The 24,141-nt window shown below is 47.9% G+C and overlaps 1 protein-coding gene across 1 annotated transcript in view; it reads right to left on the bottom strand.

Moving 5' to 3' along the window:
* Positions 1-23,157, bottom strand: part of LOC138528040 (phytanoyl-CoA dioxygenase, peroxisomal-like) — a 432,880-nt gene extending 409,723 nt beyond the window's left edge. The window contains exons 1-3 of the mRNA XM_069639473.1: positions 22,911-23,157; positions 20,967-20,994; positions 20,467-20,577 (exon numbers count right to left, since the gene is read on the bottom strand). Of these exons, the coding sequence (XP_069495574.1) occupies positions 20,467-20,577; positions 20,967-20,994; positions 22,911-23,157 (386 nt within the window). The remainder of the gene's footprint in view (positions 1-20,466; positions 20,578-20,966; positions 20,995-22,910) is intronic.
* Positions 23,158-24,141: the final 984 nt, after the last annotated feature.

The following is a 24,141-nucleotide window of genomic DNA, read 5'->3' as shown; positions in this document are numbered from 1 at the left end:
ATGTATTGGTGCCTATCTACTCTCATCCACCTACTGTATATCTACACTAGACGTTGGACTAGTCAACCTAATCCATTTCCTAGTCAAGACACTTACACCTACACACTCATGTTAACCACCACCATCACCTCGTGGCCTATCACCATGACACCTGCTAACCCGTATTTGGATGATCCAGCTCTCTGGATACGCCACTTTGCTACCAGACCAACACCTAACCAACCTTGTACTACGGTCATTAGAAACACTAGATTGAATTCTAGAACTAGCCCACCTACCTTTCCATGCTCCCACCACCCTAGCATTTTAACCAGAAACTTTAGATTAAGAACCCGCAGCATGAAACATTTGCATGCTGACCACAACCCTGCCAATTCGACCACTGACTCAGTCAAGTTAGCCCATACCCATTTGCACGACCTACCTGTACCACCTGAAAAATCTTCCCAAAAAGACAAACTCATTAAAGCAGCTCTGGTGAATGCTAGGTCTCTTCCTGCCCATGCTCTCGACATCGCTGACCTTATATCTCACGAAAAGCTCGATCTCCTCGCAGTCACGGAAACTTGGCTTAATGCTGCCTCCGGTCCATCTCTGGCCCTTGCTATACCTAATGATTATGCTATTATTAGATGCGACAGAAACACCACTCAAACGAAGGGAGGTGGACTCGCCATCATATTCAGAAATACATTCGACATCAAAGTCATCCAGGACTCTCAAATCCCCTCTGCTGAATCCTTGTCTATTAAGCTTCCTCTATCACCTAACCACACGGCATCTTTGCACCTTATTTACCGACCACCAGGTCCCATTTCCTCCTTTATAGAGGACATTGCATCACTCATAACCACAGATACCAAACCCAGCTCTCAAACGATCTTACTTGGGGACTTTAATCTTGGTTTTAACGACCCTAAGAACACTAACGCCCATGACCTAGCTAACACCTTATCGGATTTGGGTCACACGCACATTATTCACGAGCCCACTCATATCAAAGGCAGAACACTGGACTGGATCACTCACCTCAATTGCTCTATTGACCTTCTATCCAATGACCCATGCATTTGGTCGGATCATCACATAATAACCTTCTCTATCAAAGCCAATACACCTCACCTGGCGCCCATCATCGCCCCAGCTACCAGCACGAGAAATAAGAAAGATATTACACCTGACAAACTCTTACCCATACTACTCCCCATCCTGAACAATATCGACTCAGAGGCTGACCCCACAGTCTCAGTGGATATCTACAACCAGGCTATACTTAAAGCACTGAACACCATTGCCCCCCTAAAATTGCGGAAACCCAAACCACAGCGTCACCTTAACACTTGGTTCACGCCGCAGCTAAGAGAATTACGCAAAGCTAAGAGAACCGCAGAGTCACATTGGAAAAAACATCCCACAGCATCCAATAAGACTGAGCTAACCCTAGCCTCCTCTAGTTACAAAGAAGCCATCTTTATTGCTAAAAAGGACACATATAACAAAAGGATTACACAAGCGGAATCCAACACAAAGGAACTCTTTAAGATTTTGAAAGAACTAGAATCCCCCATTGCCCCCATAGACAAATATGTTACAGATGCACTATGGTGTAGTAATATTCAGAAGGCCTTATTAGATAAAATAGCTCGCCTACAATCTAAAATCAACGCAAAAAAATCCCTGCTACTTGCTGACCCGGACTACAAACAATTACCTAACAAATCACCTACCTTTATGTCAACTTGTAAACCTTTCAGCTTCTCACCCCTCTCAATCTGGGAAGTAGAAAACATCATCAGGAAACTTAAACCTTCAAATTGCCAAGGTGATGCCTGCCCTGCCCCGATCATCAAAGCTGCTGCGCACGACCTGGCACCATTCATAACCAACCTCATCAATGCCTCCTTCAAAACTGGAGTAGTGCCTGATAACCTAAAAGATGCGTGGGTCATCCCACTCCTTAAAAAACCTACTCTTGATCCAGCCAACCTGTCTAACTATAGACCGATAACAACTGTACCTTTCTTATTAAAAATACTGGACAGAGCAGCCTATTTACAAATACAGGCCTACTTAGAATCAAACAATCTCCTAGGACTTAGGCAGTCAGGTTTCCGACCTAGACACGGTACGGAAACTGCATTAATAGATCTCACTACCCAGATCCAAATCCTGAAAGACAATGGTAAACTTGCACTCCTCTTATTGCTTGATCTGTCAGCAGCTTTTGACCTGGTCAACCATCAAACACTATGTCACCACTTGCAAACTGCAGCACACTTCTCAGACGCAGCCACAGCCTGGATCAGTTCCTTCTTGGCGAACAGAACCATGAGGGTCTTCTCTCCCACTGATTCTGCTGAACCTTCACCAGTACCCTGTGGAGTCCCGCAAGGCTCCTGCGTGTCCCCGACACTCTATAATATATTCACAAAGCCCCTCTTTGATATCCTTGACTATCTGGGTGTCACATATACCAATTACGCGGACGACACCCAGATACTCATTCCTATCTCGGGGAACTATGAAACAGATCGCAAAACCCTTAATGAAATCTACTCAGTAATTCAAGCATGGATGGCACATCATGGACTTTGTCTCAATGACGAAAAAACCGAGTTGATCATCCTTGGCACTCACGCCAAACTCAAAAATCTCAATCCCGCATTTAAATCCTTCACCATAGATGGCAATCTCATCCCCGTGTCAAATAACACCAAAACCCTTGGGGTTTACATCAATGCCACCTTATCCTTCTCCAAACAAACTAATGCAGTAGCATCATCAGCCGCTTACACCTGCAAGCTGATCACTGCATGTAGGCCGTTCATCTCCTCACCCAATTGCATTACTCTTGCTAGAGCATTAGTCCTATCCAAGATAGACTATTGTAATGCCCTTTACTTAGGCACTAGCCACAAAAATATCAACAAACTTCAAGTAATTCAAAATAATGCCATCAGAGCTGCCCTCAACATCCCCAAAAAGATGCACATCGCGGAGACCAGACGCAAACTACTTTGGCTTCCAGTCAAGCACAGAATATCCCTTAAAACTCTGGCCCTTACACATAAAGCCAGGGCCAACCTTGCACCAGCCTACCTCACCAACCAACTTACACCTCACACTTCTTCAAGACCACTTAGAGCAGCACAAGCTAACACTATGTCCATACCGAGATTTAAACTTCATAACTCGGGTGGTGCTAGCTTCCCTGTACAAGCCTCTAAATTATGGAACACAATACCTGCGCTTTTGCGTGCAGAACCTTCATTTAACCTATTTAAACATAACACGAAGTGTTGGCTTCACAACATGGACTCTTTGACACCCTAACCGCCTGATCCCAGCATGATCGACTGTCACTGGCACACTTTTGTAATTAATGTACTTATACTAGACTATGTATATATGCATTTGCACGACTAAGTTTGTACCCACCTGTAACTGCAATGTAACGTAACCCTTATTGACTGCTTTCAATTGCAACTGTAACCAGATCTAACTTATACGCCCGTATGCCCCTGGGCCTGGCTGCGCTTTATAAATAAATAAATACAAATACAAATACAAACATAGTGTTAGAACCCTCCACCTCACACCCATCCATCAAAACCCTCCTCCCACCCCCAACACCCCATATCCCCCGCAACACCCCACACCCCCCAAAACCCCATAGCCCCCCAACGCCCCACACCTCAAACACCCCCAACACCACCTTCGCCCATCACCCATTGTCATCCATTGTCATCCAACACACGATGTGCCATTCGTGAGTTTTGCAGGGTGGCAGTTGGCACATGCAGGGTGGTCCTGCTACTTCCGGCCTCTCTTCGGGTCTGGGGGCGGCATGTCCGTTTGGTATGCGCTGCACCTGATCATGCGCACAGGACTTGAGGGAGTTGAGCTGGCAGGTGTGGTGGATGGGGTGGAGGTAGATGGGTGTGCGACTGCCGGCACAGTTTATTGCTGCTGCATATTCTCCAGGATCCTGCCAAGGACCTCTGTAACTGCAGCTAAGCTGTCTCTGATGACCATGGTGTTGGCATTATTGGCAGTGATGGAAGCCTCCTGAATCTCGCGGCGGGTCAGTTCTCCCTCTGCCACATACTGGCGCACCAGCTCTATCAAACTGTCCTGCCGGGCCTCAACCCTTGTGAGGCAGGCCTCCATGTCTGTGGGCACTGGCGTAACAGGGCCCCCCACACCCCCTGCGGTGCGGGGGGCCCGCGGTGTGGGGGGCCCCACCAGCACATGTCTTGAGAGGGGGCCCCAGTTAAAAAAATAATTTAAAAAAAAAAAATGTTTCTTTTGAAATTCACTCTGCATTCATAAAGAACATTTCCGTAACAGAAATCATTTCTTTATGAAGGCAGAGTGACTACAAAAAGAAACTTTCTTTTTGAAGTCCGAGGGCCCCCCTAGCCCATCATGACATGGAAGACCCTAGGCTAGAGGCCTCCATGTCATGGGGTGAGGGGGGGAGCCCTATGCCTTCAAAAAGAAATAGTTTGTTTTTGAAGTCACTCAGCCATCATAAAGAAATTATTTTGGTTATGTTTCGGTCCTTAACTGAAATAATTTCTTGTTGAAGTTATAGTGACTTAAAAAAGAAACAATAGGGCTCATTCTGACCATGCCGGTCTGGAAACAACGGTGCTGGTAAGCTTACAGGCACTGTTGTTTCCGGACCGGCATATTACAGGTCTGCCTGGTGGGGCTGCCGTGCCCGACAGGTCTGACCCTGCCAGGCACAGCAGCCACAGTAGGCAGACCTGTCACGGAAGCACCGGCACCGTTAACAATGGTGCAGGTGCTTCCGTGTCCCCATTCCCGTGGAGTCTGGGGATTAACGAAATTACCGGCACCTGATTTCCTAGCCGCCGGACTTGAAATAGCACGGTGGCACCGGGAAGTCAGGCGCTAGTAATTTTTTACGGGTCCGGCGGCAACCCACCGGTAGCACCGGCACGGTTACCGCTGGACCCGTCATGAGCCACAATTTCTTTTTGAAGTAATAGGGCTCCCCTCAACTCCATGACGTGTGCTTGTGTGAGTCTATGGTGAAAGGGTGCACACTCAAATGTACAGCTGGCTGCCCGTGTGTGTATGGTGAAAGGGTGCACACTTAAATGTATGGGTGGCTGTGTGGGTGTGCCTTCACGGTGAAAGGGTGCACACTTAAATGTATAGGTGGCTGCCTATGTGAGTGTATGGTGAAAGGGTGCACATGTGTGGGGGGGCGGGATTGTGTGATAAATCATAATGGTTGTCCATGTCCAGGCTAAGCAGGCATGATATGTGGTATTAGTGGCTAGAGAGACATTTTGATGCAGCCAGTCTAGTCATTCCTCAGTTTGGTATGACTTTCTTTTAACTGGACGTTTCTGATAAAGCAGTCCTGCTAACTTTAATTACCTGGCTAAATTGGCATTTGGGTGCTGCCAGTCTAGCCATTTCTTACTGCGGCATTGTATATTTTTCTGGGCATCTGTGATAAAATGATATGATGTGATTCAAGTCATTTATAACGTGCCTGTACACAAGTGTACACAAACGAGGGATGATAGAGGGAGGACAAGACAAATGATCTCACTAGGCCTTGTGTCATTGCGACAACGAGAGGTGCAAGGGAAAAAGGAGGGGGGAAGTGCAAGTGAGAGGGGATGGGAAAACAGGGCAGCAATGCTCTGAGTAAGTGCAGCCAGGGCAGAGCAGCTATTGGTTGTGCAAGGACAACAAGGGACTGCAGGGTTACAGTTACAGCCCCTAAGTGCATGGTAGGCCCGGAGGCAGTGCAAGGGTGGCCAATCAAGAAAGAGCCTGGACTCAGAGAGACTCTGAGGGTAGCCAAGCAGCCAGTGGGTACAGCAGACAGGTAGGTCAGCAGGGGGGGGAGAGAGAGCGAAAGCATCGGAGAAGAGGAACATTTTTAGCTAACTTCAGTTTGTCCGCCTCAAGTTTGAGAGGGGCAGGGAGGCCATTCCAGAGGGAGGCACCAGCAGAGGAGAGAGGTCTACCCCCACTCTCTGCCTGGAGAAATGTCTAAGCCTTAGAGAGTTGGAGGTAGCTGAGTGAAGGGCTAGAGAAAGAAGGTATTTTGGAAGAGAGCATTGGATTTAGTGTGGGCACTGGCCCCAGAAAGCCTTGTGGGCAATGCAAAGGTTCTTGAACTTGATCCTTGCAGCCAGTGGAGAGATTTCAGGGCTGGAGAAATACAATCCCAGGGCTTGAGGCCAAGGCTAAGTCTTGCAGTCCTGTTCTGGATTATTTGCAGATGACGGAGACTAGAGGAAGACAGATTGAGAAAGTGGCTGTTGCAGTAGTCCAGCCTAGAGACAGTGAGCTTCTGGTGGAGAGTGAGAAAGGGAAGAGTCCCTTTGAGGAGGAGCAGCTGGTAGTGGGACTTTTTGGTGATGTCCGAGATGTGAGGAGAGAAAGAGAGTGTGGCGTTGAAGATGACACCAAGGTTTTTTGCCTCACAGGAAGGCAAAGATGAGGGCCCAAGGTGGTCTGCTATAGTGAGAGAGGAAACGTAGAGGCAAGGGTCCCAATGAGAAGGATCTCTGTCTTACTGGCATTAAGGCAGAGATCGTTGGAGGCGCACCAATCCTGAATCGTGGATAGACAGTCAGGAATGAGCAAGAGAGGAGAGGAGGCTGAGGGGAGCCTGAAGGAAAGCTGAGTCATCCGCACAACACTGAAAGTTAGAGGAGAAGGTAGAGCTCAGGGAGGCCAAAGTGGCCAGGTAGAGGTTGAAAACCAGCGTGAGAGGATAGAGCCCTGGGGAATGCGACAGGTAGAGAGAGGTGGCGGAGCGAATGGGACCACGATGGACCTGGGAGCGGAGTGGCGGTCCAAGTGGAAGTAGATCAGTCACTCTAGGGTCTGATCTGTGATGCCCAGGTTCTCACAGAGTCGATTGATCAGAATGGCGATGTTGACCCTGTCGAAAGCAGAGGAGAGATGAAGGATGAGAACAGAAGGAATGCTGGAAACAAGCTTAAAGAGCAGCACGGGTGTTAAGGAGAGCTGTTTCCATGCCTCTGGCAGCTCTGAAGCCAGACTGATGGTCATGGAGACAACCAACAGATTCAGTGTGGAGAGTAAGCTGGGAGATGCCAAGCTTTTCCAAGAGTTTGCTCAGGAAAGGGGTGATGGAGATTGAGCGATAGTTTTCTGGGTAGGTAGGATCAGCAGACAGCTTCTTGAGGAGTGGGTGCACAAGGGAGTGCTTAAAGGGAGAGAGCAACATTGCAGTGGCAAAAGCGTGATTACAGAAATCGTCCAAGGCTGGAGCGAGGGTGTCATTATGGGCTTTGGTGGTTCTGGAGGAGCAGCGGAGCACCTGTTTGGACGACACTTTCATAGATCGGACTTGTCTAGAAACCTCGTCAGGTGTTGTCAGAGAGAAAGAGGAAAAAGGAGGAGAGGTAGAGATGGTTAAAAGGGGCCGAGAGAGGAAGAGGACATAGAGGACAGGATGTCCTGAGATTTAGCAGAGAAATGAGAGGCCAGAGCTGTACAGAGGGACCGGGAGGGAACAGGAGAGGTATAGACCACAACACGATTGACCAGTTCCTTGCAGATTTTAAAGAGTTTGGCCGTGTTGTTCGAGGCCGCAGAGACACATACTTTAATGTGTGCTCTCTTCTTTATGTGTGTTATTGCTTTGACTGGCATTTTGCTGCAACCAGTCTAGGTATGTATAAATGTGGCCTGGCATGCTTTACTATAATGTTATTACGTGTTTACACTGGTCTACATTGTGCAGCCAGTTGGAAGCATTAATGTTCCTGTGCACTGTTGGTGACTTGCATGTATTGCATTGTGTTACCCTACAAAACAATTGCAAACACTCTGGCTTTATAGCCAATTTATCTCAGAACGTGTGCTGTATATTGCATTAAAACACATATTTATATCTTTTTCCTAGTGCAGTGTGCGGCATACCCCCTCAGCAGCACGTTCATGCGTATTGCGTAAGCGTGACAATCTAGGCCGGCCCAGAGTGTGGCGCGACCCGTGATTTGTTGCCGAGTTGGGGGGCCCCCTCAGCATGGCTCGCAGGGGGGCCCCCACATTTTGTGTTACGCCACTGTCTGTGGGGGCTGTGGAGGTTGAAGGTGCAGTGCCAGGGTGTCCCAATGCTGGACTGCCCTCTGATATTGTGGACAGATGTGGAATGGCCAGTAATATGTCATGTTCTGGCATGGGGCATACTGGTGTACCCTGTGTGGAGTGCTGGGGGGGGTGGGCAGGGGACTAGGTGTATGCGGACACACTACATGGATATTGTTCTCCATGTCAGAAAATTCCTCAGTGTGGCCCACCGCGTCGCTGAGGGGGTCAATGGCTGCTACCTCCCCTATGGAACTTGTGGCATGCCTGGGTTCCATCGCCCTCTGCAACTGCAGGAGTTGTCGACTCCATTGTGGCTGTGTCGTCACCTGCTGTTGTCACCTCCTCTGCTGCCCTGGCCTGTACTGCTGGTCCTTGTTGCACTCTGGGCGTTGTTGTTACCCTGGAGGTGGAAGGTCCACTGCCTTCTTGTCTGGCCATGGTACCCTTTGTGGATGTAGTGGCCTTTGGGGCAGACTCCTGGCCATCACTTTCTGCTTCTGTGCCTGTGGGGGAACAAGATATGCAGGGCATCAGTGATGGTGGTATGTGCAAGATGCATGATTTGGTGCTGTTCAGTATTTCACATTTCATGCATTGCTTTCTTGTAGGAGTGACGCTCATGGTACTTGCAATGTGGGGGGCATATTGGCATACGCCGTGACTCTCATTTCTGGGCTGATGTGTTCTAGGTGGCAAACCGTTGTATTGCGGTTTGCCTGATGTGTGACATGTGATTGATCCCTGTGTGTTGGTTGTCTGTTGTTAATGGTATTGGCACGCAGCATACATTTCATTGTGAAAGTGATTGGGCCACCATCTGGACATGGATCTGTATATGTATGTATGATGGCCCATGCATTGGCTTGGTTCACTTTCACATCTGTTGTGCTATGTCATGCTTTGGTTTACTGGGGTTTGCGGGGTCACTCACCACCATATCCTGATGTTGCCGTACCCGTCTCCACTTCTCGAAAGTGTAACGCTCACCTGATTCCCGCAGAGGCGCCGGTCTTGACTGGGTGAATGCCGTATCTTCAAAGGTGATGTGTAACACACGGTTGGCTCTTTGGGCTGGACCTCTGTGCACTGTATGTCTGACTCGAAGAGTAAGATGTCTGCAGATATAAAATATGGGATTAATGAACTGGGGTTATTGGGTGCCTCTCTCCTCTTCCCTTTCTCTTCTCCTGTAGAACCCCAAAGGTTAACACCCTCACCTTAGGTAAGTGAACGCTGAGCTCTCCATCTGCCTCGGGGCAGGGTGCCGTAACCCGTTTCTTCACTGGATAAGGGTGCAGGCCTCTTGACCTCAGAGGACTGCTGTCCGTCGTTAACTGCACGAACGGTAAGTTCTGGGCACTTCAAATGTCTTAAAAGTCTTTTGTAATGATATCTCTTGTTTTGCAGGGTTCCGGCGATGGCGGATGGCGGGCTGATGAGAGTTGAGGATCAAACCCGCGTGAGGAATAGAAGCGCCTGGAAGCACGTAAGTAAGCGCTTGTAGCCTGCTTCACGATGCGCACTAACTGTCCCTTTTATCTTGCAGGTACAAGTTCGGAGCTTTAGAGAAGCTGAAGGGTGCTGGAATACCCACTGGATTCGGCGTGGGAAGGAGTAATGGCACGTGAGTAATAAAGTTGCCCAATGTCTTTAAACGCACCTTCTTTTGTCTTTCAGATGCGGGATGCAGCGCCGCAGGCCTCCGGAGCGTGCGAAGAGCTGGTAAGCTTTTGTCTTTCAGATGCCGGAATGCAGTGCGAAGACCTCCGGAGCATGCGAAGAGTAGGTAAGCCTTTGTCTTTCAGATGCCGGAATGCAGCGCCAGGCTTTGGTGACAGCCGATGGACCAGGTAAGAGATGCGCTGCCACTGAAGACCGTAGTGCTAACCTGTTCTTTCTTTGTCTTTACAGGTGCTGCTGAAGACTGGATTCCAGGATGGTAAGCCTTTGTTCCCTTAGGCCCAGGATCAGAAGCAGAAGACACGATGAGCGTTCTGCTGCAGAGAATGCAGAATAACGCAAAGCAAGATTCATCCATCGGGTGTGGTTTAAATAGCCTCCTGTAGTGCTTAGGTGTCTCCTTCCACAGCCACGCCTAAGAAAAGAGTTCCTGCTTTCCAGAAGAGTTCCAGTGTTCTGAACCTAGGGAGTGGCTCCTGCCCCACCCAACAGGAAAAGTAGTCCCAAACAGAAGAGGATCAGGGGTTCAACTGGCAGGTAAGTAAGCAGCATGGTCTGCTGCAGGTAAGTCCACCCAAGCATTATGAGCCCGGCGCTTCCAGCGCTGGGACTGGGCATCTTTATGAGCCTGGTGCCACTAGCGCCAGGACAGGGTCCAAAAGGTCCCAATTGGGACTGGCTGGCACTCGGAACCGGGGTTATGGGTCTGCTTCCAAGGGAGTCGGGCAAGTCCTAATCTTTTGGAAGCAGAGATCATGACAGCACCCCCCCTCAAAGCCCCCCCCAAACCGGGCTTCTCCGGGGGTTTGGGCTTGTTAGGAAATGTTTGATGAAATCTTTTGATTAGACGAGGCGCGTGGACATATTCTGCAGGTTCCCAGGATCTTTCTTGGGGACCGTAGCCTTTCCAGTCAATCAGGTAAAATAGTTTAGATTTGGAGATCTTGGAATCCAGGATGCTTTTGACTTCAAACTCGAGTTCTCCATCAACTAGAATAGGTTTTGGAGATGTAGTTAGTCGGGTTTGAGGTTGCACAGGTTTTAATAGAGAGACGTGGAAGACCGGATGTATCTTCATGTGAGGGGGCAAGTCCAACTTGACCGCGACTGGATTTACTATGGTAGTGATGGAATAGGGACCAAGGTATCTTGGGTTGAATGTGCGTGGTCCTTTTAGAGGTAGATATTTGGTGGATAACCAGACTTGATCTCCTACTTGATATTGGGGGGCTTCCTTCCGATGTTGGTCTGCTCCTTTCTTGTATTGTTCTTTAGCCCTTTGAAGGTGAGAAACGGCTTCCTTAAAGGCTTGGGTGATTGTAGAATGCAGGTGGTCTACTGCTGGTGTTCCAAGATCTTGGAGTGGATCCAACTCCGAGGTTCGAGGGTGACTACCGTATAAAAGAAAAAACGGGGTCTTCCCAGTTCCCGAGTGGACAGAGTTATTGTAGGCATATTCGGCTATCCAAAGGATATCTTTCCAAATTTTTTTAGTTTGTTGTAGAATGCAGCGCAAATACTGTTCCAGAGTTTGATTGGTCCTCTCGGTTTGTCCGTCGGTTTGAGGGTGGTGGCTGGTCGAAAGTCTCACATCAATTTGAGCCGACCGACAGCAACTTCGCCAAAAATGAGAAATAAATTGACTACCTCGATCCGAAATTAGAACTGAAGGAAAACCGTGCAGTCGGACGATGTTTTCGAGAAATTCTCGGGCCAGAGTTGCTGCTGTTGGTAAGCCTTTGAGTGGAATGAAATGTGCCATCTTGGAGAATAGGTCCACGATTACTAGGATCGTATTGTATCCGGAGCATGGAGGTAGATCGGTGATGAAGTCCATAGAAAGCGTATGCCAAGGGCGAGGCGGGATGTCAATAGGGCGTAAGAGGCCGGCTGGTTTTTCCTTTTGACTCTTGTTTTGGGCGCATACTCTACAGGACATTATAAAGTCTCTGATATCTTTTTTCCAAGACGGCCACCAGAAGTAGCGCTTGATCTTTTCCGAGTTCTTGGTCATACCGGGATGTCCTTCCATTAAAGAATCGTGATAACAAGAGATTACCTTTTTCTGTAAATCTGTGCTGGGCAGGTATAACCGTTCTTGGAAATATAATAGGTTGTCCTTCACCGTAAAGTCCTTTCCCTGCAGATGCCAATTCTGTATGTCTGCTGGAGTTACCAGTAGCCTGGCTTTATCCTTAAATTCCTCTATGGATTGTGTGGCGATTACACCTAGAATTCTTTGTTCGGGAATGATAGGTACAGGTTTAGGATTGATCAAATGTTCTTCCACTCCCATCCGAGAAAGGGCATCAGCTTTACCGTTTTTTGTACCAGGTCGATAGGTAATTATGAAGTCAAACTCGGCAAAGAATAGTGCCCAACGGAGTTGCCTAGAGGATTGAGCTTTTGCGGTTTTCAAATATTGCAGGTTTCGGTGATCTGTAATTACAGTAACGGTGTGTCGGGCCCCCAGAAGATAATGCCGCCAAGCCTTAAAGGCGGACTTGATAGCTAGAAGTTCCTTATCAGTAATAGTGTAATTGATTTCAGGAGGCGAGAATTTGCGGGACCAAAATGCCACGGGATGCAACTGATTGGTTACTGGGTCCTTTTGTGAGAGAACTGCCCCCATGGCAAGGCTCGAAGCATCAGTTTCAACGATGTAGGGGAGTTCTGGGCGAGGATGTTTTAAGATCGGTGCAGAGATAAATCTAGTCTTCAAATTCTGGAAAGCTTGTTCCGCCTCGGTAGACCATTCAAAACATTTGTTTTTCTTTAACAAGGCGGTGATGGGCTGGACTATTCGAGAGAATTTGGGGATAAACCTGCGGTAAAAGTTAGCGAAGCCTAACATGCTTTGAACACCTTTTACGGAGGATGGCGATGGCCATTTGAGAATTGCATCGACCTTCTTTGAATCCATACGCACTCCGCTAGGTGATAATATGAATCCCAAGAATTCAACTTCAGTCACGTTGAAAACACATTTTTCCAACTTAGCAAAAAGTTTGTGTTGACGCAATCTCTCGAGGACCATTTTCACGTGTTTCCGATGTTCAGTTTCCGATGAAGAATAAACGAGGATGTCGTCAATGTAAACAACAACACACACATCTATGAGCTCTCTGAGGACATCGCTCATAAAATATTGAAAGGCGGCCGGGGCATTGCAAAGTCCGAAGGGCATGACCTGATATTCAAATAGCCCATACTTGGTGCGGAAGGCCGTCTTCCGTTCATCGCCCTCTTTTACTCGTACCAAGTGGTAGGCTCCTCTAAGATCCAGCTTTGTATATATGCATGCTTTTCTGACTTGGTCCAGGAGTTCAGGGATCAAAGGTAACGGATATCTATTCTTAACGGTGATCTGGTTCAGGGCGCGATAATCTATACAAGTTCTAAGGTCCCCTTCTTTTTTTGGAACAAAGAACAAAGCTGAGGAAGCAGGGGACTTGGAAGGACGAATAAACCCATTCGCTAGGTATTGATCCAGGTATTGTCGGAGGTGAAGATTCTCAGGCTCGGTGAGGGCATAAATTCTACTACAAGGAGGAGTAGATCCAGGTATCAGGTCTATCTGGCAGTCATAAGACCTATGAGGAGGTAGAGAGTTAGCCTGATCCTTCCGGAAAACATCTTGGAATTCTAGGTATTCAGGAGGTAACTGAGGAGCCTCCGAGGAAATTGCTGCCAGTGCAACACCAGGTCGAGGGTGACAACTGGAGACACATTCTGGAAACTGAACCGTTCTTGCTCGCCAATCGATCTGAGGATTGTGCTTCTCTAACCAAGGAATTCCTAGAATAATCTGGAACTGGGGGGCCTTGATCACATGGAACACGATCTTCTCATAGTGTCCATCTTGACTTACTAGCGTCACTTCTTGGGTGGTATGCGTTACTGGTCCGGAGGATATCTCCGTACCATCCACCGTAGTAATGACGTCCTTTACAGCCTTTGGACAAAGAGTCAAATTCATCCTCAAAACCATTTCATGATCCACATAATTGCCGATGGCACCGCTGTCGATGTAAGCTTCAATCGCATGTAATCGATCCGGATGTTCAGGGCTAATGAGGACCATAGGTATCACGAAATGCGAGGTCACGGAACTGGTTTTAACGCTCGGCAAGAGGACCTCTATTCTTGTCGGGCGAGGTTGTTTCCCTGCTCAGAGTTTGTGACCCTGGTAACTGCAGCTCCTACTGCCTTCTTGGCTGGTTTCACCGGACAGTCTCGAAGAAAGTGCCCCGAGTTTCCGCAATAGAGGCAAAATTGCAGCTGTTTTCTCCTTTCCCGCTCCTTTTGTGTTAGTGGTCCTTTCAGGCCCCCTATTTGCATGGGTTCCCCGGAGTCTACTCCTTTGGTAGGAGTTGGTGGTTTGGAAAATACTCGAGCATCAAACTTGGAACGATCGGCCTTCCTGTTCTGCAGTCTGTGGTCAATTTGAACGACTACGTCAATATAGTCCGAACAGTCTTGCGGGGGATTCACTACTTGGGCTAACACATCTTTGAGCTCTCCACGTAGACCTCTATAAAACAGCGTAATCCTTTTGTCCTCAGGCCATCGAGTTTCCACTATCAGTCTGTTGAAAGACGCAATATAAGCCAAAAGGTCTTGATTACCCTGTCGGAATGAAAGGAGCTCATTGTCGAAGGCCTGCCCCTGTAAATGTCTTGCAAACAGTTTTTCCATACTGAGCTGAAAAGCTCGAAAATCATGGAGAACCGGATCATCTTGATTAACTAGAGGGATCGACCAGTCTGCCGCATTGCCACTAAGGTACGAAAGCACAAAAGCTACCTTAGCTTGATCAGTTGGAAAGGCTGCTGGCCGGCATAAGAAGTGCAACCGGCACTGATTAATAAATACTGCAAACCTCTTTGGGTCACCAGAAAATCATTCGGGCGGAGCCAGAGGTACATTCCCAGGTAGGTTGATCTGCACTGGGTTCGTAGAGGATGTTGAAGGAAGATTTGCCCCTGATGCGGGTAACGGAGTTTGTCCGGCTTGTGACTGTAGCAATTGTCTAGCGAGATCGTCTGTTCGCTCCTTGGAAATAATCAGTTCCCTTCTTAGAGCATTCGTTTCCTGACGGGCTGCATGCACTTCTGCTCTTAGTTCCCCAAGTAACTGGGCTAGCTGGTCGGTATCCGAGGTTTCCATAGCGCCTGGGTGGGAGTTTTGCGATAGGCTTTGCGTTCTGTAACGCTCACCTGATTCCCGCAGAGGCGCCGGTCTTGACTGGGTGAATGCCGTATCTTCAAAGGTGATGTGTAACACACGGTTGGCTCTTTGGGCTGGACCTCTGTGCACTGTATGTCTGACTCGAAGAGTAAGATGTCTGCAGATAGAAAATATGGGATTAATGAACTGGGGTTATTGGGTGCCTCTCTCCTCTTCCCTTTCTCTTCTCCTGTAGAACCCCAAAGGTTAACACCCTCACCTTAGGTAAGTGAACACCGAGCTCTCCATCTGCCTCGGGGCAGGGTGCCGTAACCAGTTTCTTCACTGGATAAGGGTGCAGGCCTCTTGACCTCAGAGGACTGCTGTCCGTCGTTAACTGCACGAACGGTAAGTTCTGGGCACTTCAAATGTCTTAAAAGTCTTTTGTGATGATATCTCTTGTTTTGCAGGGTTCCGGCGATGGCGGATGGTGGGCTGATGAGAGTTGAGGATCGAACCCGCGTGAGGAATAGAAGCGCCTGGAAGCACGTAAGTAAGCGCTTGTAGCCTGCTTCACGATGCGCACTAACTGTCCCTTTTATCTTGCAGGTACAAGTTCGGAGCTTTAGAGAAGCTGAAGGGTGCTGGAATACCCACTGGATTCGGCGTGGGAAGGAGTAATGGCACGTGAGTAATAAAGTTGCCCAATGTTTTAAACGCACCTTCTTTTGTCTTTCAGATGCCGGATGCACCGCCGAAGACCTCCGGAGCGTGCGAAGAGCTGGTACGCTTTTGTCTTTCAGATGCCGGAATGCAGTGCGAAGACCTCCGGAGCATGCGAAGAGTAGGTAAGCCTTTGTCTTTCAGGTGCCGGAATGCAGCGCGAGGCGTTGGTGAGAGCCGATGGACCAGGTAAGAGATGCGCTGCCACTGAAGACCGTAGTGCTAACCTGTTCTTTCTTTGTCTTTACAGGTGCTGCTGAAGACTGGATTCCAGGATGGTAAGCCTTTGTTCCCTTAGGCCCAGGATCAGAAGCAGAAGACACGATGAGCGTTCTGCTGCAGAGAATGCAGAATAACGCAAAGCAAGATTCATCCATCGGGTGTCTCCTTCCACAGCCACGCCTAAGAAAAGAGTTCCTGCTTTCCAGAAGAGTTCCAGTGTTCTGAACCTAGGGAGTGGCTCCTGCCCCACCCAACAGGAAAAGTAGTCCCAAACAGAAGAGGATCAGGGGTTCAACTGGCAGGTAAGTAAGCAGCATGGTCTGCTGCAGGTAAGTCCACCCAAGCATTATGAGCCCGGCGCTTCCAGCGCTGGGACTGGGCATCTTTATGAGCCTGGTGCCACTGGCGCCAGGACAGGGTCCAAAAGGTCCCAATTGGGACTGACTGGCACTCAGAACCGGGGTTATGGGTCTGCTTCCAAGGGAGTCGGGCAAGTCCTGATCTTTTGGAAGCAGAGATCATGACAGAAAGCCCTCAATCGACTCCATTTTTATAGTGGTGCTGCAGGTCTCCTCCCATCGCATCAATTTGGTGGGTGAGTGGGCCCCGCCGCCTGTAGCCATGGCCTCCCTGCGGTTTGATGATAGGATGTTTCACACCCGGAGACGTAGGTCGTCCCATCTCTTCTTGCAGTCTTTCACCGTGCGAGGGATGGTGCCAACCGCTGTCACCTTCCGTGCCACCTCCTCCCATATTTGTTTTTTTCTCAGTTAGACTTCCTGTTTCAAGTTGTTGGCAAACACCTCATCCGCATGGGCTGCCAGCGTATCCGCAAGCATGTTCAGCTCCTCGTCGGAGATGCGCTTCTTGCGTGAGCGGGGGGTGGACTTGCGAGTTGTCTTTGACATGATGGATTCAATGGACCTGCTCTCAACTCTATAGCATTGCTGTGTTAAGAGGATTGCAACGAATTGTGTTTTTTAAGATGGCCGCCGGCGCATTTCCCATTCCGGCGCGATGACGTTACTTCCGGGTCCGGTATTACTGACCCAGTATTTGCATGATGATATTGCCAGGTCCGTTATTAAGGGATTGCTCCTGGGCAGAGGCAGTATCGGCGGGTCACGTGATGGCGCTATCAGAGGTTTGGGGGGCCTTTAGCGGCATGGCAGTGCAGTCATTAATGGCATGGGGGTTCGCGCATGCTCACGCTCTCGTAATCAGCCGCTATTAGCGGCGTCAAGGGTGCATGGACACGCTAATACCACCATGCCGGTAATGACTGCGTTTTTACCTCCATGCTCGTAATGAGGCCCAAAGTCTTTCTGGTTGTCAAGCAGAAGTTTGTGGAAACTTTGACAATTGTTTTGAAAAGTGAGGAAACTTGTTTGAAAATAAAACGTTCCACTTGCCAAGTGAAGGACTGAGAAGGAACTTTGTGTTATACTTGACCTGGAACTTGGCTATTGAAAAGAGCTTTCTTGATTAGAACTTTGGTTTAAAATATCCTTAATTGAATCTGGGGAAGGAAATCCGACCCTGGTGACAAGGATACATGTTTATCAAATTTCTGTTTGAATATAAACTGCCATATAATCCCTGTATGATATTGTTGTGTGTATGAATGTGAGGACAGATGTGTTTGGATATTAGATCATTTTCCTTTAGCCTTAGTTCGACAGGTGGGGAAACCTTTGTTAGGCTAGGGATAGTTAGGTGTCTGTCTCACCCATATTGTTTAATAAAATGGCTACTTGTCAGAAAACTCTATCTGCTTGCCCATCGAGCATTTCTAACCCCTCACGGCAATACAAGGTTCATGCATGAAGAAATAGCCTTTGGCATCAAGAAAGAGATGTTTGTCAGGCAATGGTGCTCAGTTTATTTTAACTTTAATAATTTCGTTGATAATTCAACATAACCAAAATATCACATCCCCCCTATTTTCAGTGAGGGAGATAGAGGGGGTGGAACTTGAAATAACAGAGTCATCTTTAAGGGGACAACACCCATAAACTAAAACTTCTCCCCTCGTGAATATTTAAACACGCTTTGGGGAGCGAATCCAATCAATCAAAGGTTATTTTGGATTTCACCATTAACATTACAAAAAACACAATCAAACAAACATAATGAATACAACAGCATAAAACACAGTTTAACATCTTCACGCTCAGCCATAAAAAGGTTTAAAACCAAACAGCCTGATATATTCCAGGGGGGGTTAGAAACATAGGAGGTCTATACACACGTATTATGGAAAATGTGCAGTCTCAAAGTTAAGGCTCGTTTTATAAATTCAGCCTAATTATATAAAAAAGGAATATCCTCAGATTTTAAAATAATGGGCATTGCTTCCTTAACAGACCAAATACGGCTACTCCTAAAGTTGGTTTTTTACCATTCCTTCCTCACGTTATAATAATGTGGACAGATACAAATAACGTGGGCCAGATCCTCATCAAACCCTATCTTTACATGACACCTTTACCCAACTCATCCTTTTGGACAGAGGCAGTACGTTTAGACGTGCCAGGATTAACCGTTTATGCCTACAGGTGAGTTTATTTTATGAATGTGACCCAGGCCCAACGTAAAGCTCTTCAAACCAATGTACCAAGCCAAAGAGGGTAAAGATCTGGAATTCACCACCTCTGACTCAAGAACATTTCCCTTCACTCGAGTAAGATTGCATGCCTTGACTTGCTTTAAAGTACCTAGCTTCGAGTTTTTCCCAGCTACTAACAAAAACTCCTGCCAGAGACGATGTACCCTGTCCTGAACTGCTGGTGTTTCATCACACTCACAAAGGCCTCCAAACTAAAAGACCGCACCTCATGAATATTCAAACACGCTTTGGGGGAGAGAATCCAGTTGGCTCTGTTGATAGTACACCAGAAACCGCCAAAGCTGCAAAAGATAAACTTAATTAATTATGCAATAGTTGGAACTTCATCAAAGGTGTGACAAGGTCAAGGACCTGACCCGGTCAAGGAGGGATGGGTACTCCTTTGATCCTGGGGCAGGAAGCCTTCCATGGTGTTTACCAGAATCCAGTCTGGCTCCAGTGGTGAGGTGAGGCAGTTGGAAGGCCCCCAGTCTCTGTTATTTCTATATGTGCCTGGACACAATAGTCAAATGCCACTTTTGCTAGCCCCCTAACTGCCATGCTGCGTTCTGGCCACTGTTGTCTTCCTTCTATTCCAGGACTACAGAGCCCAGAAGTCCTTGTGGTGGTGAGGGAAAGCGCAAGCCACCAGTGAGAGCCGGCGGTGAACGGCAAACAAGTGGAGCTGCAATTCAGTTGCTCATCCCACATGGAACATGATTGCAGGTTAACATCGGCCCTCTGTACAAAAAGGAGGCAGGGCTTAAAGAGGCTTTATATATTCCCAACTCTGTAACCCAGCTCCTAGGGGAGAACAAGCTAGCAGCTGGCCTTGGGATCCAGGTGGGCGCCAAAACCAATGGAAGGGGGTTATGAGGAGAATAAAAGGGGATGCAAGGCACAGGGCAGTGTGGGTTGTGCAGGTGAGGTCTAGGAGGCAGACCAAAAGACCAGGAGGAGGAAGGATGGTGCAGCAGAGAATGTAGGAAGAACACCGAGAGCATATGCAAGGTGAGGTATTGGTTAGTGAGAGAAAGTAGTACTTGTGTGTGAGAATGCCTGTATTGTAAGTAAGGTGAGTCCGAGAGGCTAAAGAGGAGAGTGAGGCTGAGTGAGAAAGGTGAATGAGAGAGTGACCTGACTGTGGGAGAAGGCGGGGTGGAGTGGAGTGTACTGTGGGCAGCAGTGGGAGGAGAGTGAAGTAAAGACAGTAGTAGAGAATAGTGGGAGGAGAGTGTAGTTGGGAGTAATGGGAGGAGAGTGTAGTAGAGAGTAGAGTGGAGAGTAATGGCTAGTAGAGAGAGAAGAAAATAGTGAAGGGCGATAGAGACTAGCGATAGACAGAAGAGCATCAGAGGGACAGAGAGATGAAAAAGATGGAGAGAACGAGGTGAGCAGGAGGAGAAGGAGGAAGACATTGGTAGGTAGGGGATGGAAGGAAAGAATATCAGGGCGAGGAGTACAAGAGTGTGTGAAGTATGTACTGAGTGAAACTAGACGGCACCACTTCTTAAGAACATTCCTTGTGTGGGAACCCATGTAAGGATCCAACTAGAAGATCCCAGAGGGAGCCAGAGAGATTAAGCAATTTGCCTTTAGGCCCTCACCACTAGCCAGCCAGATCTTAGATAGCAAGGGTCACTGATCTCTAGTGGCCCCCTTGGGGTTTAGTAACGCTTGCGCTAGCGAGCTGAAAGCCCACAGAGACGAGAGAGAGGACAGCTCTTAGCAATCTCTAATCAAACATTTTAATAAAAACCTTTAACTGTCTTCGAGAGTTGGTGCGTTCTTCAGGCCATCTGTGACAAAGGCCACAATGTGGGATTAGAACAGGGAGTTGTCAATATTGCAACAAAATGGAGGCCTACCCAACCCACTTCCACATTTTGTAAAATCTGACAAGCCGCCCAATGCCTTTCACAGTAATTGCTTATGTGGTTTACCTGAATTCTTCAATGTCTTCGTTTGAAACCAGATTTCTAACGATAAGAAACCCATTTTCTTCGTACTGAAGTCGCTGGTCGAGGGACAGCAGGTTGTTGTCAATGGTATATCTATGGGATCACGATGGAAGACAATTGAATAAAACAGTGTGGAAAGGTCCAGTCAAGCAAGTTAAAACAGTCAAACAAATGCATTGGATATAGGTTTTTGCATGCACATGGCATATCGCAGACAAAGTGCTGACTTTTTATCAAACATCCTTGCAAGCATATGTGTTCAATGCCTATAAAATCCAGTTACCATTTCAGCATCTGTTATGGAATAAGGAGAACAAAGGTTATGGTTAAGCTCCTAGTTCTTGGTAAATGGTACCAAGGATTGTATTCCAGCCAGGAATATCCACAAACATATTTCTGGGAATCGACCAACACCAGGCTGGCAATTTGGTGGAAGGTATCTACAACAGCACTGTAGACAGAGAAGGGGAAATATATCAAACCTTATAACAAGCAAGGGCGCATTTGAAACTTAAAAAGAGAAATTAAAAAGATTTAGTAAAATTGACATTATGGTGTTCCGGAAAAAAAAGACTTCAAAAGTAATAAACGAGATTCACTATCAAAGTTTGGTATAGCAGGCAGTACATTAAAGAGGCAGTTGGATGCATGTTTATCGTAAACCCTGAAGTAATGGTATTTTACAAAAAGACTGTGGGCCTCATTACGAGTTGGGCGCAAAGGGATACCGGGCACCGGTAAGGACACCAGTGCCGTTAATCCCTTTGCGCCCTATTCCGAGTTCCCTTAGCGGGTCCCTTCCTTAACTCCTGATTTCACCAGGCATTAAGGACGGGACCCGTTAAGGGACTTTAGAGCTAATAATGGTACCACAATTTGCGGTACCGTTATTAGCGCCTTCCCCCTTCCCATTGAGCCCTATGGGGGCTCAAATGGGAATGGGGAATGGCTTTTTCAATGGGGACTTACCGGTCCCACAAAGGTCGGAATAGACCGGTAAGTCCCCATTGAACGAGGGAGGCTCGGTACCGGTATTGGAGGTAGCCATGGCGCTAATAGCGCCATGATTACCTCCATACTCGGAATGAGGCCATGTATCTAAACGGTCGCATGAACAAAAAGTTCTACAAATGCTACCACCAAAGGTTTGAACACCAAAGGTCCGAACACCAAAAGTTCGAACCTTTGGTGGTGGCATTGCAGGTAAGTGAGCGGGGTGTTGCGGGGGACACACCAGCAGCACACCCGTGAAAAAAAACGGGGGCTATGGGGTGTCCCGCACACCACCCCGCTCACTATACTTTGCAATATAGTGAGCGGGTGTTGTAGGGGAAACCCCTTCAGCCTGCGTAAAAGGAAAAAAAGAAAAAGAAAAGGCCTCTCTGGCACCGGTTCTGATCACAGAAGTGAAAGGGAACCAGCGCCGCAGGGACTCAGCGTGAAGAAAAAGGGAGGTGGAGTTTGTTTATGTTGGGGGTGTGGGTGGGGGTGTGTCATGGGTGCGTTGTGGGTGTGTTGTGGGTGTGGGCATGCACGTGTGTTCGCATGAGAAAGGTACAAACTTTTGGTGGTTTGCACCTTTCTCATGCGAAATTTCTGGCCGTGGTAAAATCACTGCAGTCAGATCACGTAAATCCTAAGTAATCACTATTGGTAGCTTTGAGAACAGCGCTAGACTTGTAAACATATGTTAAATTGTCAAAAAATAAGCCTTCAAACTGGTTTCTGTGTGATGCCAATTGACAGGAAATCTTTCCCACTCTGTGTTCTTTTCCCTAACCAATGATTAGGGCTGTGGGGCTCCTGTCAGAAAATATCAATCCGTGTCTTTAAGTCACTTCACTTCAGAGTTCAAGCATATTTCCTGTATGCCGAGTCCATTATCGATATTTTGAATTGAAAGGGCTGGCGCCCTTGATGTCCCTGCAGTCAAACTCAAAGTCCTACGATTTCACTCCGTCCTCTGGGTCATGCAGTGACAGAGTGGGGCTACATAATTCAGAAACGTGGGTCATCCATAGGTCTTCCGCCACAGGACAGTCCTGTACAACCAACTGATGTATTTCCTTCTCATTTACAATCCTATTTCCCTAGAATGGCAGCTAGCATGCGCTCCCTGCTCTCACATCACACGTAGAGAGTTTATTTTACCTTTAACATTTTTCTTTTCCCGTCGAATGCCCAATAAGTAATCAGACGGGCTCAAGCTTAACATTTCTGATGTTTCTTCGCATTGAACACTTCAACTGCTGTATTTTCGGGATATATGTGTCACTTGTCTTCACACTTGCGACGTGCCTGTACGTGTACGGTGGCAAAGTCTTTAAGCATTTGATTAGTGGAGCTCCATTCAGGCTAAACCAGAAATGACAAAGTCGTTTCCCATTCGAGGCAAACTATTATAGAGAGTTTAATTCATAAAATACCATCGCAAAGTGGAGTGAAAGTGTTCTGCGGTACCTGCGTTGCAGTGTTTCCACTGTGTCTTCTGAGGAGGCGTGTCTTCACTGATCCTGAACTGCTGTCATTCTGTTTAAAAACTCCACTCCTGCGGAACGCAGAGTGGAAAGTGGAGTGAAACTGTTCTGCAGTGTTCTCGGGGGCCGAGGGCGCCGGCACTGTCTGCTGCCGGCAGCTATCTGCATCGTCTGCTAACATCTTGTCTGCAACCATACTGCCAGTTCCTCCAATTCTATCCAACTCTACACGGCGTGGAAGGTTTGATCAGCATTCATCAAGTACTTGCCGTCCAACAATGAACTCCGATATATTCTCCGAAGCACCGTTGAAAACATCCAACCTGTCCGATGAGGCGGAAGGTCGCCGTCTGCGTAGCCATCGCTTGCCTTGACTAATACCTCTCCGGTGGGAATCTCAAAGCGGCCAACAGTACCAACTCCTGAAGTCATCCCATGAAGTAATAAAACATACCGCGAACACAGACCCCACCTGAATCCAGAGGTGTCTGGCGTTTTGGCTCAGGTCCATCTCACAAAGGATGCCGACTATATCCAGCGTGATCAGGCTCCCCTGAACCTCATCCAAGCGCCACGAGTTCGAAGGCGGAAGCAGCTACCCTATTGTTGAGAGATCTGTCCTAGCTACTAACAAAGGGCCGCCCAATGATGATTTGGAAACTACAGGAAAAACGAAAGTGTCTAACAGTAGCTTCCCTGTCACCAACTGAGTATGCTCTCCTCTCTGAAGGGAGGGACACGGCAGCACCTAATCATCTCCACCTACATCTACAAAACCAATTACATTATATCTGGGAGGTCCAAGCTGTTATCCACCCGGCTCCAGGCGCCCCGGATAACAGTGACCATGCGACTCCATCTTCCCCTGCCACTGGGATGTCGGAAAAAGGTGCCGGTCTCTCACTGGATGATTCCGTAGACCCTCCTAAGTGCGGTGCCACCCTTGAGGACGACCCTCCCTCAAACTTGCTCAAAAAAGACGAAAAGTCTTCAACCGGGAGGGAGCAGTGAGAACTCAGTCCAACTACTGAAATGCCAGCGGGCAAAAAAGCAGCAAATTAAAGCGCTGGCCACTAGAAAGGCAAAAGAAGCAAAAGCAAAAGGGCTGTGTCTGCCTCCAAACACTAGACAGGGATCCTACAATGGACAGGAGGCAGACTCGATTTTGACCATCAAGAAA

The sequence above is a fragment of the Ambystoma mexicanum genome, chromosome 7q (genome assembly GCF_040938575.1).
Source record: "Ambystoma mexicanum isolate Mex_15411 chromosome 7q, UKY_AmexF1_1, whole genome shotgun sequence".
NCBI classification, from domain to species: domain Eukaryota; kingdom Metazoa; phylum Chordata; class Amphibia; order Caudata; family Ambystomatidae; genus Ambystoma; species Ambystoma mexicanum.
Note: the sequence above shows the minus strand (reverse complement) of the source record. Positions and strands in the feature narration are given on the sequence as shown.